Source organism: Oncorhynchus clarkii, chromosome 20 (assembly GCF_045791955.1).
Source record: "Oncorhynchus clarkii lewisi isolate Uvic-CL-2024 chromosome 20, UVic_Ocla_1.0, whole genome shotgun sequence".
NCBI classification, from domain to species: Eukaryota; Metazoa; Chordata; class Actinopteri; order Salmoniformes; family Salmonidae; genus Oncorhynchus; species Oncorhynchus clarkii.
Genome location: NC_092166.1, coordinates 37,520,989 through 37,537,200, shown reverse-complemented (window position 1 = coordinate 37,537,200; position 16,212 = coordinate 37,520,989). Strand labels below are relative to the sequence as shown.

The window sequence follows — 16,212 nt, the reverse complement described above, 5'->3', positions numbered from 1 at the left end:
GGTATTGAACACAGTTTATCCTGTCTTAAATTTGATAGATTATTTACGTAAAAAAATCCCTAAAGTTGTATTAGGAAAGTTGTTTGAAATGTTTGGAACAAGTTTACAGGTAACTTTGCGCGAGTTGGAACCGGTATTTTTCTGGATCAAATGCGTCAAATAAATGGACATTTTGGATATATAACGTCGGAATTAATCGAACAAAAGGACCATTTGTGATGTTTATGGGACATTTTGGAGTGCCAACAGAAGAAGATCTTCAAAGGTAAGGCATGAATTATATCACTATTTTTAAATAGGAATGTCATGTATTTGTTTGGTGGGGTGCTATCCTCAGATAATCGCATGGTTTGCTTTCGCTGTAAAGCCTTTTTGAAATCTGATACGTTGGCTGGATTACAAGTGTAGCTTTAATTTGGTGTATTGCACGTGTGATTTCATGAAACTTTAATATTTATAGTAATTTAATTTGAATTTGGCGCTCTGCCATTTCACCGGATGTTATCAAATCGATCCCGTTAACGGAATTTGATCCCTAAGAAGATAAGGACTAATTAATTAAGAACAAATTGTTATTTACAATGACAGCCTACCAAAGGCAAAAGGCCTCCTGCGGGGACGAGGGCTGGGATTAAAAATAAAATAAAACTATAGGACAAAACACACATCACGACAAGAGACACCACAACACTACATAAAGAGAGACCTAAGACAACAACATCGCATGGCAGCAACACATGACAACACAGCATGGTAGCAACACAACATGACAACAACATGGTAGCAACACAACATGGGAGCAGCACAACACATGGCACAAACATTATTGGGCACAGACAACAAGACAAGGGCAAGAAGGTAGAGACAACAAAACATCACGCGAAGCAGCCACAACTGTCAGTAAGAGTGTCCATGGTTGAGTCTTTGAATGAAGAGATGGAGATAAAACTATCCAGTTTGAGTGTTTTTTGTGGATCGTTCCATTCGCTAGCTGCAGCGACCTGAAAAGACGAGCGACCCAGGGATGTGTGTGCTTTGGGGACCTTTAACAGAATATGACTGGCAGAACGGGTGCTGTATGTGGAGGATGAGGGCTGCAGTAGGTATCTCAGATAGGGGGGAGTGAGGCCTAAGAGGGTTTTATAAATAAGCATGAACCAGTGGGTCTTGCGACAGGTATACAGAGATAACCAGTTTACAGAGGAGTATAGAGTGCAGTGATGTGTCCTATAGGAAGCATTGGTGGCAAATCTGATGGACGAATGGTAAAGAACATCAAGCCGCTTGAGAGCACCCTTTCCTGACGATCTATAAATTACATATCCGTAATCTAGCATGGGTAGGATGGTCATCTGAAGGTCAGGGTTAGTTTGGCAGATGCGGTGAAAGAGAAACGATTACGAAAGTGAAACCAAGTCTAGATTTAACCTTAGCCTGCAGCTTTGATAAGTGCTGAGAGAAACAGAAACAGAAGGAAGAAGGCACTGACAAAGATGGTAGCCTCGCTTCGCGTTCTTAGGAAACTATGCAGTATTTTGTTTCTTTATCTATTATTTCTAACATTGTTACCCCAGGTAATCTTAAGTGTTATTTCATACATACATACATACATACATACATACAACCCGCGCTCAGGTCTGTTCAACGCTGGTCCGACCAATCTGATTCAAGACTGCTTTGATCACGTGGACTGGGATATGTTCCGCATTACGTCCAACAACAACATTGACGAATACGCTGATTCGGTGAGCGAGTTCATTAGAAAGTGCATTGGCGATGCTATACCCACAGCATCGATTAAAATATTCCCAAATCAGAAACCGTGGATTGATGGCAGCATTCGCACAAAACTGAAAGCGCGAACCACTGCTTTTAACCAGGGCAAGGTGACCGGAAACATGACCGAATACAAACAGTGTAGCTATTCCCTCCGCAAGGCAATCAAACAAGCTAAGTGTCAGTATAGAGACAAAGTAGAGTCGCAATTCAACGGCTCAGACACAAGAGGTATGTGGCAGGGTCTACAGTCAATCACGGATTACAAAAAGAAAACAAACCCCGTCGCGGACCAGGATGTCTTGCTCCCAGACAAATTAAACAACTTCTTTGTGCGCTTTGAGGACTATACAAAGACTGTGGGCTCTCATTCTCCGTGGCCAACGTGAGTAAAACATTTGAACGTGTTAACCCTCGCAAGGCTGCCGGCCTAGACATGCTTCAAGATGGCCAGCATTGTTCCTGTTCCCAAGAACGCTAAGGTAACTGAACTAAATTATTATCGCCCCGTAGCACTCACTTCTGTCATCATGAAGGGCTTTGAGAGACTAGTCAAGGATCATATCACCTCCACCCTACCTGATACCCTAGACCCACTACAATTTACTTACCACACCAATAGGTCCACAGATGATGCAATCGCCATCACACTGCCCTATCCCATATGGACAAGAGGAATACCTATGTAAGAATGCTGTTCATTGACTACAGCTAAACATTCAACACCATGGTACCTTCTAAACTCATCATTAAGCTTGAGACCCTGGGTCTCCACCCCGCCCTGTGCAACTAGGTCCTGGAATTTCTGATGGTCCGCCCCCCAGGTGGTGAAGGTAGGAAACAACATCTCCACCCCGCTGATCCTCAACACTCGGGCCCCACAAGGGTGCGTTCTCAGCCCTCTCCTGTACTCCTCTTCACCCACGACTGCATGGCCATGCACGCCTCCAACTCAATCATCAAGTTTGCTGACGACACTACAGTGGCAGGCTTGATTACCAACAATGATGAGACAGCCTGCAAGGAAGAGGTGAGGGCCCTCAGAATATGGTGTCAGGAAAATAACCTCTCACTCAACGTCAACAAAACAAAGGAGATGATCGTGGACTTCAGGGAACAGGATTTGTGTGTATAAGGTAGTTGTTGTCAACAAATTTGATTACTTGTTAGATATTACTGCACTGTCAGAACTAGAAGCACAAGCATTTCGCTACACTTGCATTAACATCTGCTAACCATGTGTATGTGACTAATCAAATGTCATTTGATTTGATTGATTTGAGAAGACCAGTGTACCTTCTAGCCCTACTCCCAAGTACTTGAATGAGGTGACTACCCTCAGAGTTAGTAATCACACCGGTGGGGAGAGGGGCATTCTTCTTACCAAACCACATTACCTTTGTTTTAGAGGTGTTCAGAACAAGGTTAAGGGCAGAGAAAGCTTGTTGGACACTAAGAAAGCTTTGTTGTAGAGCGTTTTAACACAAAATCCAGGAGGGGGCCAGCTGAGTATAAGACTGTATCATCTGCATATAAATGGATAGAGAGAGCTTTCTGCTGCCTGAGCTATGTTGTTGATGTAAATTGAGAAGAGCGTGGGGCCTAGGTTCGAGCCTTGGGGTACTCCCTTGGTGACAGCAGATGTTCTGGCTTTACACACTGCACTCTTTGAGAGAGGTAGTTAGCAAACCAGGCCAAAGACCCTTCAGAGACACCAATACTCCTTAGCCGGCCCACGAGAATGGAATGGTCTACCGTATCAAAAGCTTTGGCCAAGTCAATAACAATAGTATCACAACATTGCTTATAATCAAGGGCAATTGTGACATAATTTAAGACCTTTAAGGTTGCAGTGACACATCCGTAACCTGAGCAGAAACCAGATTGCATACAAGAGAGAATACTATAGACATCAAGAAAGCCAGTCAGTTGATTTATGACATGTTTTTCCACCACTTTTGATAAACAGGGCAAAATAGAGATAGGCCTATAACAGTTTGGATCAGCTTGATCTCCTCCTTTAAATAAAGGACAAACAGTGGCTGCCTTCCAAGCAATGGGAACCTCCCCAGAAAGGATGGACAGGTTAAAAAGGTTGGAGATAGGCTTGGCGATGATAGAGGCAGCAACCTTAAAGAAGAAAGGGCCTAAAACATGACCCAGATGTTTTTTTGGGGTCAAGTTCCTTTAACACCTTGGACTCAGTAAACAATGTTTTCTTTGCAGTGGGTGTGTGTCTGTGTTGTATATGCTCTAATTATTTTCTACTGTATGTATGTGTTTGAGTACACTGTATTTTAACAGAATGTGTATAATAGTGAGTGTTTGTGAATGTATGTGGATGTGAGCATATTGTGTGAATTAAATACAACGGTGTATGTGTCATGTCACCCTGAGGGGTATCCTAAGAAAAAGGTTTAAGGAGTTAGCGAAGTAACTTTGGTCAACTCTAAATTTAACCTATCATACAAAAGTGGCTCACCTTTTAGCCAGGTAAATTTCCTTCAGAACTATTCTGCTCCAGGGCAGGCTAATTCAGGGCTAACTCAACTGAATGAAATGTCTGAGCCAAGACCAATGAAATCAGATTCCCTCCCTCTTGCAAAGATTGCATTATCACCCCCTTCATCTGAGGAAGACAACTGATTAAATATTTTATTAATTACATGTTTTTTTATCTTAAAAAAAAAATACTGTATATCACATTACACATTTAGTAATGACAGAATGCGTTTTAAACTTCACACAATGTAACACTTTTGTATGACTTAATGAAATAACATATAGATGGGAGTGAGGAACATTTGTGCATTGATAAGCACACCAAAGACAACATTAACGATGAGTAATAAAATAAAGACGGAACTTCTAAAACAAGATTTCACACTATAGTCTGCTGAATTTGAAAGATATATTTTCTTTCATTTTGATTTCGGCACAAATGAAAATGTGTCACTGACCCACCCATGGATTTATGTTTCAGGGTCGTCTCAATAAAGAGTTCTGCATTCGACTAGCCATGTGTGACATGCATGTGCAGTTACAAGCCTGCTCGAGTTAGCGGAAGGAGGACAGGCAATATCCACCATCGTAGTACAGATGAAGCCTGACCTGGAATGTAAAGCTTACTGAAGCTGGCTAGCTTTAGAAAACGTTGAGTAGATCTAGCTTGCTTCGTAGGATACCCCTCAGGGCTACAGGCCCCCAACCCCCCAAAAAATGTAAACATTTCATTTTATTTTCATTCTTTTTTTAGGAACTCGAGGTCTCAACTTACTGCTAAGAGTTAGAATAGTAGAATCAAGAAGGTGCAACTTCTACATTTGGTAAAGCGTCAGTAGTTTTTCTCTTGTAATGTCAGTCACTGACAGTCACTCAATTAGACCATGTCACCTAAAGATGTTTTAATTGGTCATTTAGTCTAGCCAGCTATCTACACCTTGTAGTAATCATTACCGGCACTGACCTCCAGGGAGCCCCCATAGATGTTGTTGGTCACTCTCACTCAGATATCACATGAGCATGGCATAAGTCATGGGACATTTTAGAATTAGCTTTCAAATTGCAAAATGTTCTCTCGGCCCCATGGAAAAATGAATAGAATTGCATGAAATTAGTTTTAAAAACTGCAAAATGTTCTGTCCTCCCCAAGGCAAAATGTGTAGAATTGCAGGAAATTCGCTTTGAAACGGCAAAATGTTCTGTCCGCCCCAAGGCAAAATTTTCTGTCTGCCCCAAGGCTAAATTTTCTGTCTGCCCCAAGGCTAAATTTTCTGTCTGCCCCAAGGCAAAATGTTCTGTCTGCCCCAAGGCAAAATGTTCTGTCTGCCCCAAGGCAAAATGTTCTGTCTGCCCCAAGGCAAAGTGTTCTGTCTGCCCCAAGGCAAAATGTTCTGTCCGCCCCAAGGCAAAATGTTCTGTCTGCCCCAAAGCACAATGAGTAGAATTGCAGGAAATGTGCTTTGAAACGGCAAAATGTTCTGTCCTCCCCAAGACACAATGAGTAGAATTGCATGAAATAACTCTCCGCTGTTAAGAGGGGGACCACTACATCTTTTTACCGCGAGGTGGGGGGCCACCAAACTAGGAATGGGCATTTGAAATGATTTCACTATTTAAATAATATCAATAATAAAGAATTGGGAAATTTAAATGGGCACTTTTCGAGCGAGACAGAGAGTCGGTGCGCTGCACTCTGCTTGTTTCAGCAGAAGGGTGGGGGAGTGTTGAGAGAGGAGCAGTGGCCGGTGTGTGTGACAGTCTATGTGTGGCATGGAGGGAAAGAGAGAGAGGGAAAATAGCCATACCGACTCACACTAGTTAGACAAACTTGTTGCTACCATAGGTTATCTATCATACCATCTGATAGTGCCTGTATTGACTGCATTAAATCGTTGTAAGCCAGCTAGCTAGCTAAAGTAGCAAGGCTAATTGACAAACCTGTTTGTTGATCATTGTAGCCTACTCCTCATTTAGCCAACTGAACTCCTGAATGTTTATTACATTTTGCATCAGTTAGAAATCTCCCACTTCAGATGCTACACATTGAGCCTCTAACTGTTGCGCTGCTTTCATTGCCTGACAATAACAAAAAGCTACACGTGTGGAAAGTGTATCGGCTACCAGTGTGTCTTTTGTATGGGGTGCACTCATAAAAACTGTCATTAAAATGTTGAATGTATCCATGTAGGCTTTGCAGCAATGTCATATAGATCATTTTATTCCATTTAGTCAAAAATGAATACTCTCCCAAGTAATCTAATACTAACGTCCATTTGAATATTCAAATGAACGTGCCCATACCCCAGGCCAAATCTCTCTTAGGGTCCCCAAACAACTCGGGCCGCCCCTGGTGTCATCAGCTTCTCTAGTGTGTCCTTGAGAGAGAGCTTGTTTTTGTCTGTTTAGTATGTGTGTTTTAGAGAAAGCGTTGTCTCTTGTTTGTAGCTGAATGACAGGGCAAAATGTTGATTTCCGCCTAAATAGATATACCCAACCGTAATTATTTTTCATGAGATGGCCATAAACAATAAATGGTAATGTTGCATAGTTTTTAGAAAGATCTGTAAGTCACCTATCTGGTAAAACAATTGCTGAGGTGTGCTCATTTTGATTGCTGAGGTATCCTCATTTTGATTGCTGAGGTGTCCTCATTCTGATTGCTGAGGTGTCCTCATTCTGATTGCTGAGGTGTCCTCATTCTGATTGCTGAGGTGTCCTCATTCTGATTGCTGAGGTGTGCTCATTCTGATTGCTGAGGTGTGCTCATTCTGAGGACACGAGCTCAAGTTCATAGTACAAATTTATGAAAATACGAGAAATCATATAAGATTTCTTTCCTATTCAACAAAAGTGGGTATTAGGGCTTGAAATGATATAGTAACAATCAATTTATAAATGACGTACTATAAGATTTCACATTTCATATAACTTTTAAATAAGTATGATCATACCTAGCGACAGAACAATATTGGCACTATAACGTTGACAGATAATTTCTCCTTAACGTCCACTGAGTGTGCAGAGACACCAATGAGACCAAGGTACAGCGTGGTAGGCGTACATTTTGAATTTATTAAATGAACAACCCAAAAAACAAGAAATATAATGTCATAGACGTGTGTATAGGTGGCAGGGAAGTCAGGCGCAGGAGAGTCAAACGGAGTGTAAAATGGAGTCTTTTAATAAATGTCCAAGTAACATGCTCCATAACACGAATAAGAAAAATGAATATAAACAAATATGGGTACGAAGACCCGTCGCGCACCCATACAAATAAACACTACACTGACAATAAACAATCTCTGACAAAGACATGAGGGGAAACAGAGGGTTAAATACACAACAGGTAATTCATGGTATTGAAAACAGGTGTGTGGGAAGACAAGACAAAACCAATGGAAAATGAAAAATGGATCGATGATGGCTAGAAGACCGGTGACGTCGACCGCCGAGCACCGCCAGAACAAGGAGAGGCAACGACTTCGGCTGTACGCGCGGCTCCATCTGCGCGTCGACACTGGCATCGGGGACGACCCGGAGGGCAAGGTGCAGGGCGATCCCGATGGAGACGGTGGAATTATTTTAACATGGAAGGATCTAACATTTCTCCACCGGAACCCAGCATCTCTCCTCCGGACCGTACCCCTCCCAGTCCAAGAGGTACTGAAGGCCTCTCGCCCGACGTGTCAAATTCAAAATGGATCGAACAGAGTACGCCGGATTGTACTCAATGTCTAGAGGAGGCGGAGGAACATCACGCACTTCAGCCTCCTGGAGCGGGCCAGCCACCACCGGTCTGAGGAGAGCAGGTGGAGGGGCAAGTTTTGGGTCGAGAGCCAGACACTGTCCCCTGGTGCGAACACCGGGGCCTCACTGCGGCGACGGTCTGCGCCAATTTTCTGGTGCCTTATGGCGCGCTGAAGGTGGACGTGGGCTGCCTCCCAGGTTTCCTCAGTGCCTCGAAACCAATTGTCCACCGCAGGAGCCTCAGTCTGACTTTGATGCCAAGGAGCCAGAACCGGCTGATACCCTAATACACATTGAAAAGGAGTAAGGTTAGTGGAGGAGTGACGTAGCGAGTTCTGTGCCATCTCTGCCCTGGGCACGAACTTCGCCCACTCCCCCGGCCGGTCCTGGCAATAGGACCGCAGAAACCTACCCACATCCTGGTTAACTCTCTCCACCTGCCCATTACTCTCGGGGTGAAAACCTGAGGTAAGACTAACCGAGATCCCCAGACGTTCCATGAACGCCTTCCAGACCCTTGATGTGAACTGGGGACCCCGATCAGACACTATATCCTCAGGCACCCCATAGTGCTGGAAAACGTGTGTAAACAGGGCCTCTGCAGTTTGTAAGGCCGTAGGGAGACCGGGCAAAGGGAGGAGACGACAGGACTTCGAAAACCGATCCACAACGAGCAGGATCGTGGTTTTACCCTGTGAAGGTGGAAGATCGGTTAGGAAATCCACCGACAGGTGCGACCACGGCCGTTGAGGAACGGGTAAAGGTTGTAGCTTACCTCTGGGCAGGTGTCTAGGAGCCTTGCACTGGGTGCACACCGAGCAGGAGAAAACATAAATCCTCACGTCCTTAGCTAAAGTGGGCCACCAGTACCTCCCATCAAGACAGCGCATCGTCCGACCTATCACAGGATGACCAGAGGAGGGTGACGTGTGAGCCCAATAGATCAATCGGTCGCGGACAGCAGACGGAACGTACAGACGACCAGCTGGACACTCAGGGGGAGAGGGCTCTCCACGTGACGCCCGCTCAATGTCCGCATCCAGCTCCCACAATACTGGCGCAACCAAACACGAAGCTGGGAGCATGGGAGTAGGATCCATGTACCGCTCCTCTGTGTCATACAGCCTAGACAATGCGTCTGCCTTGACGTTCTGGGAGCCTGGTCTGTAAGAGAGTAAACACAAAACGAGTGAAAAACATGGCCCACCTTGCCTGGCGAGGATTCAGTCTCTTCGCCTGCCGGATGTACTCCAGATTGCGGTGGTCAGTCCAGATGAGAAAAGGGTGTTTAGCCCCTCAAGCCAATGCCTCCACGCCTTCAAGGCTTTTACGACAGCTAACAGCTCCCGGTCCCCCACATCATAGTTTCGCGCCGTCGGGCTGAGCTTCTTCGACAAGAAAGCACAGGGGCGAAGCTTCAGTGGCGTACCCGAACGCTGAGAGAGCACTGCTCCTATCCCAGCTTCGGATTCGTCCACCTCCACTATGAATGGCAAAGAGGGATCCGGATGAGCCAACACAGGTACCGAGGTAAACAGAGTCTTCAGGTGTCCAAAAGCCCCGTTCGCCTCAGCCGGCCACTGCAAGCGCACCGGGCCCCCCTTTAGCAGTGAGGTCATGGGAGCAGCAACCTGACCAAAACCCCTGGCAAACCCTAAAAAACGCTGCACCTCCTTTACCGTGGTTAGAGTCGGCCAATTACGCACGGCTGTAATGCGGTCGCTCTCCATTTCCACTCCTGAAGTGGAATTCCGATGCCCTAGGAAGGAGATGGATTGTTATTATTATAGATAATGCTCCAATAATGCTCATTATAGATAATGCTCCAACAGGCGACCAAGCACCCTGCGCACCAGGGACACATGCTCTTGCGCGTGTAGCGGAGTATATCAGAATATCATTGATATACACCACTATACCCTGCCCGTGCAGGTCCCTGAAGATCTCATCTACAAATGACTGGAAGACTGATGGAGCATTCATCAACCCATATGGCATGACACGGTACTCATAATGACCTGAAGTGGTGCTAAATGCCGTCTTCCACTCATCACCCTTCCGAATCCGCACCTTTGTGTTGTGTATTTAACCCTCTGTTTCCCCTCATGTCTTTGTCAGAGATTGTTTATTGTCAGTGTAGTGTTTATTGGTATGGGTGCGCGACGGGTCTTCGTACCCATATTTGTTTATATTCATTTTTCTTATTAGTGTTATGGAGCATGTTACTTGGACATTTATTAAAAGACTCAATTTTACACTCCGTTTGACTCTCCTGCGCCTGACTTCCCTGCCACCTATACACACGTCTATGACAGAATCTCTGACAAAGACATGAGGGGAAACAGAGGGTTAAAAACACAACAGGTAATGGATGGGATTGAAAACAGGTGTGTGGGAAGACAAGACAAAACCAATGAAAAATGGATCGATGATGGCTAGAAGACAGGTGACGTCGACCGCCGAGCACCGCCCGAACAAGGAGAGGCAACGACTTTGGTAGAAGTTGTAACAGATAAATGACACGTAAAGTAATGTAGCGCTAAACCAGCAACTGACAAAAACAAGATCCCACAACAGAAAGTGGGAAAAGGGCTGCCCAAGTATGATCCCCAATCAGAGACAACGATAGACAGCTGCCTCTGATTGGGAACCATACTCGGCCAAAAACAAAGAAACAGACATCATAGAATGCCCACCCCACGTCACACCCTGACCTAACCAAATAGAGAAATAAAACGTCTCTCTAAGGTCAGGGCATAGTGATTTTGTCCATCTGTGACCAAGAAAAAGTGGTCTTGGTTCAATTCTATGAAATTATTTTATAGTTTCCCATGTTGAGAGCTCTAAATCCGTCTGAGAATATCACAGCGAGATGAAACTAGTATGAAACTGCTCAAAGTACCCCAAAAAAGGGCTCTTACCATCTAAAAGGATATTATGTTTATGCGTGTGTACTGTAGCCTATATGTGAGTATGTGCTTCATAGTGTGTGTGTTTGTGAGCCTGCGTCCCCGCCCTTCTCCTGCTCTGTGGAGCACATGTTGTGTGCTCGGCCAGCAGAGCGGAGGGGACGATTATGCAAGAGCCTGTATGGCTGCCAAGCCGTGTGTGAGTGAGTGTGTGTGTGAGTGTGTGCGCTTGCGTGTGTGTTGAGGGAAGAAACAGCAAAACAGGTAGCCGTCCAGCCAGAGGAATAAATAGAACATCACTGGCTCTGGAGAGTGCATCTTAATTTACAAAACATTAACTATTGGGCTTTGTTATTATTGAGTTTGATCTTTGTTAGAAAGTACATTAAAGCTGTAACTATGAGATTGTATATACAGCACAATCAACAAACTACTCCTGAACTTTAATTAACTTTAATTGCATTTACTAATGTCACTCATAAAACATTCATAATCACTCACACAATAGATGATGGATATGTATGAGATTCAGTAAAGAAATCCCCTGGGAGGCTTCTCCTGCAGTGGTTCTGTAGTGTAGATTTGATGGTGGGGACAATGGAGGGTCTCTGTGTGTGATAGAGGGTAATAAACATCTGGATGTTGGTAGCACTAGAGACTGAGAAACCTCTTGATCGACCAAGAGTTAAAAAGATCCACTGATGAAGAGGAACATCTCATTTGATGGCAGCATCTGATTCTGTTCATGATTGCTGTCTGATTTCTGGGCAGCTGTGCACTGAGTGGGCTGTCTTTTGACACACACACACACACACACACACACACACACACACACACACACACACACACACACACACACACACACACACACACGTAGGGCGCATCTTTGATCTGGGGGCCGTGTATATGCAACACAACACACATGATTCTTTAACCATTGAAATTTCCTCAAAAACATTTTACCCTCTATCTGACGGTACTGTTTTGTTCAGTTATATTTCATATGAAGAAAAAAACAAAAGGACAAGAGACAGCAGTATGGTGGAGGGGATACGGTGGAGGGGAGACGGTGGAGGGGAGACGGTGGAGGGGATACGGTGGAGGGCATACTGTGGAGGGGAGACGGTGGAGGGGATACGGTGGAGGGGAGACGGTGGAGGGGAGACGGTGCAGGGGAGACGGTGCAGGGGAGACGGTGCAGGGGAGACGGTGGAGGGGAGACGGTGCAGGGGAGACGGTGGAGGGGAGACGGTGGAGGGGAGACGGTGCAGGGGAGACGGTGGAGGGGAGACGGTGGAGGGGAGACGGTGGAGTGGAGACGGTTGAAGGGAGACGGTGGAGGGCAGACGGTGGAGGGGAGACGGTGGAGGGCAGACGGTGGAGGGCAGACGGTGGAGGGCAGACGGTGGAGGGGAGACGGTGGAGGGCAGACGGTGGAGGGCAGACGGTGGAGGGGAGACGGTGGAGGGCAGTACGGTGGAGGGGAGACGGTGGAGGGGAGACGGTGGAGGGCAGACGGTGGAAGGGAGACGGTGGAGGGGAGACGGTGGAGGGGAGACGGTGGAGGGGAGACGGTGGAGGGCAGACGGTGGAGGGCAGACGGTGGAGGGCAGACGGTGGAGGGGAGACGATGGAGGGCAGACGGTGGAGGGGAGACGGTGGAGGGGAGACGGTGGAGGGCAGACGGTGGAGGGCAGACGGTGGAGGGCAGACGGTGGAGGGGAGACGGTGGAGGGCAGACGGTGGAGGGCAGACGGTGGAGGGCAGACGGTGGAGGGCAGACTGTGGATGGGCAGACGGTGGAGGGGAGACGGTGCAGGGGAGATGGTGGAGGGGAGACGGTGGAAGGGAGAAGGTGGAGGGGAGACGGTGGAGGGCAGACGGTGGAGGGGAGATGGTGGAGGGGATACCTGACAGCATAGTGAAGCTGCATACAGATGATTTGCTGTAGAGATATTTAATAGCACTACAGAATGTACACTTACAAATGTGTGAACAGAGATGATCTGATGCCAGAATATTATTTAATCCATATGCACAACCATGCGAAACCATTTCAACAACCATGTAATTTCTCAATGCAAACACACCCCCCCCACATACACACACACACACACACACACACACACACACACACACACACAGACACACACAGACCCCCCCCCCCCCACACACACACACACACACGCACACACACACACACACACACACACACACACACACACACAGTATATTGGGGAGATTTGGGTATTGCCTACATAACATATGTTTTGTATGCACAGTATATTGGGGAGATTTGGGTATTGCCTACATAACATATGGTTTGTATGTACAGTATATTGGGGAGATTTGGGTATTGCCTACATAACATATGGTTTGTATGTACAGTATATTGGGGAGATTTGGGTATTGCCTACATAACATATGGTTTGTATGTACAGTATATTGGGGAGATTTGGGTATTGCCTACATAACATATGGTTTGTATGTACAGTATATTGGGGAGATTTGGGTATTGCCTACATAACATATGGTTTGTATGTACAGTATATTGGGGAGATTTGGGTATTGCCTACATAACATATGGTTTGTATGTACAGTATATTGGGGAGATTTGGGTATTGCCTACATAACATATGGTTTGTATGCACAGTATATTGGGGAGATTTGGGTATTTCCTACATAACATATGGTTTGTATGTACAGTATTTGTGAGGCTTTATTATTCTTGCTTTTGTGTTTTTTTGTTGAGCAAAACTTTTTGTGGAAGGTACTACCCCCCTGCAGTCAATGTCGCTGAGATAAGAGTTGCGTTGGAGGCGGGGAAACTGTGGAGCCAGCTGTACAGACTATTGCGTGTTTCTGTTTGTGAGTCTTTTATTAAAGATTGTGAAACGATGTTGTCTTTTTGCAGATTTTCATTCAATCATGCAGAGCTGTTCTTTTTGGGGCCTAAAATACATGTGTTCATATGGGCAGAATATTATCTGTAGGCAAAAATATATTTTTCTGGTAAAAGACTGACGTTTGGACTTTTCAGTTAAAACATACTGAAATGAAAACGTAGTTGTTTTAGAGACACTAAGTAACAACAGGATTATCTTAATACTGGGCTCTCACCATTACTACCACCATTACCATTCACATTCAGTCAGCTTTGGTGTTGACATCAGTGAGCCTTCTGAATGAGGAGAGACACATTGGTAGGCCTAACTTCCCCGGTACTTCACAGCTTCCCTGGGAAACTTAAGGTATTGTAGCCTCACGTGGATGAAAGAGTAGCGGAGGAAGGAGTTTGCTTCTGCTGCAATGTTGGCCTTAATATATAACGTGTTGCGCCGGTGCTTCGAGTAGTGAATATAGGCCCTGGCTACCAGGCTGACAGCAGAGCCCTGTTCTCTGTGTGTCCACCAGGAGGCAGTGTTCATGGGAAACGGGGAGCAGTACATCTGGAAGCCCCCAGAGGACAATGACATCATCACCTTGCACCCAGCGCCTATACCCCCGGGGGAGAATGGACAGGGATACACACCCACAGCCATGGAGGTGAGGGATATGTCTGTGTGTGTATGTATGTGGGTGGTGGAGTGGGCGGGATGAGGTAAGTGTGTCATGGGGAGATTTGTGTATTGCTTACATAACATATGTACAGTAAATGTATGTATGTATGTATGTACAGTAAATTTGTGTTAACTTAATGGTCAAATTGTGAAAGAGAGGTCCTGTTTACCCAGAGAGCTCCTCTTTGATTGGCTTTGCCGCCATAACACAGGCCTTCCTGAGTCAAACTTGGTCCGGGGCCTGGTTTCTGGTTACACTGCTGGGTGGGATTACAGCCATGTGGAACCGCAACATGTGGGTGGAGCCGAGCCCTTAACTCTGACACGTCAGTCACACTATGGGACAAAGTGACATCCCATTTCTCATGTAGTGCACTACTTCTGGAGAGTTTCACTGTTGGCTTGGCTGCAGAAAAACAGGTTTGAGCCCCTGGCTCCTTTTGCTGTGTGGCTGTGAGCAGAGCTTAAGGGGTTAAGTCTCTGCTGTTTGGCTCCTCATTTAGAATGTAGAGCTCAGACTACTACGCAGATTTCTCTCCCTCCCTCTTTTTCTGTCTTTCTCTCCCGCTCTCTCAATCACTCATTCTTTCACTCTCTTTGTTTTTGCCTCTCTGAGACAAATAGTAAGACAATCTCCTCTTTCTCTTCTCTTCCCCCTTAATCCCTCTTCCTCTTTATGATTTTATCTTTCTCTCTTTCTGAACTCCTAGTATACTCTGGAGTGTGTCAGTTGCACCCGTCAAAAGGTGTTCCACTCCTCTCCTCCTTCGTCCCTCTCTTCTCGTCCACTCCTTACTTGCCTTTTGTAGGCGCTGGCCTGCTCTCAGCCAATCAGATCTCCCAAACCGGGTCTTACCCACTAACGTACATAATGCACACAAACCATTCTAAATTCACTACTTATTTTCTGATATCTACAAAATAACAGAAATAAGATTTTGTTGCCAAGTTGATAATCCTGTCACACACAGAGAGCAGAAATATAAACGGTACTGTATCTTAGAGTAGACGTGGAGAAGGAGAAGAGGAGAATGAACAAAATAAAATATACAGTACAGGCTTCTTCAACAGCTGCAGTTTTGAAACCCCCATCGTCTTGTGACTTCCTTCCTCTGCTGCAAACACACATACACACACACACACACAAATACACACACACACACAGACACGTAATGGCTGTACAGATCACACACACAGTGCAGGGCATGGTCTTTGTTTATTAAAAAAGATCATCACAGATTTGTGGGGGCAGGGTTTAAGTGTTGCTAGAGATCTGTTAGGAAGAGAGAGACACGGAGAGAGAGAGAGAGAGAGAGGGGGGGGGATTGTTGAATCTAATGAAAAAGGAACTGTTTATGTTCATCTGTATGAGTATGTGATAGTATCGCTTGAGTACAAAATATATACTTTGTAGATAGATACTCAGTGTCAGTTCCACCCCAACAGTTACCCCCTAAAGACCATTGTGCATTTTTTGAAACTCCTAAAATCCCTTGGGGTCTGAGAGAGATAGTGACAGATGGAGTGACAGAAAGAGAGAGACAGAGAGCGACATGGAGAATGATAGATAAAGAGAGCTATTTGCTCATGAAGCATTTCTCAGGAGCAGTAGATCAGAGGTGCAGTCCGGGTGTGAACACGGAAGACAAACATGACCGTATCCCACAATCCTTTTGTGCACCTCTCTATGACCTATGAAACAGAAATGCCACAGAGGT

At 45.6% G+C, this 16,212-nt stretch overlaps 1 protein-coding gene across 1 annotated transcript in view; it reads left to right on the top strand.

The window, feature by feature from the left end:
- Window positions 1-16,212, top strand: part of LOC139377073 (uncharacterized) — a 101,765-nt gene that overhangs the window by 67,750 nt on the left and 17,803 nt on the right. The window contains exon 8 of the mRNA XM_071120117.1: window positions 14,349-14,480. Coding sequence (XP_070976218.1) covers window positions 14,349-14,480 — 132 coding nt within the window. The remainder of the gene's footprint in view (window positions 1-14,348; window positions 14,481-16,212) is intronic.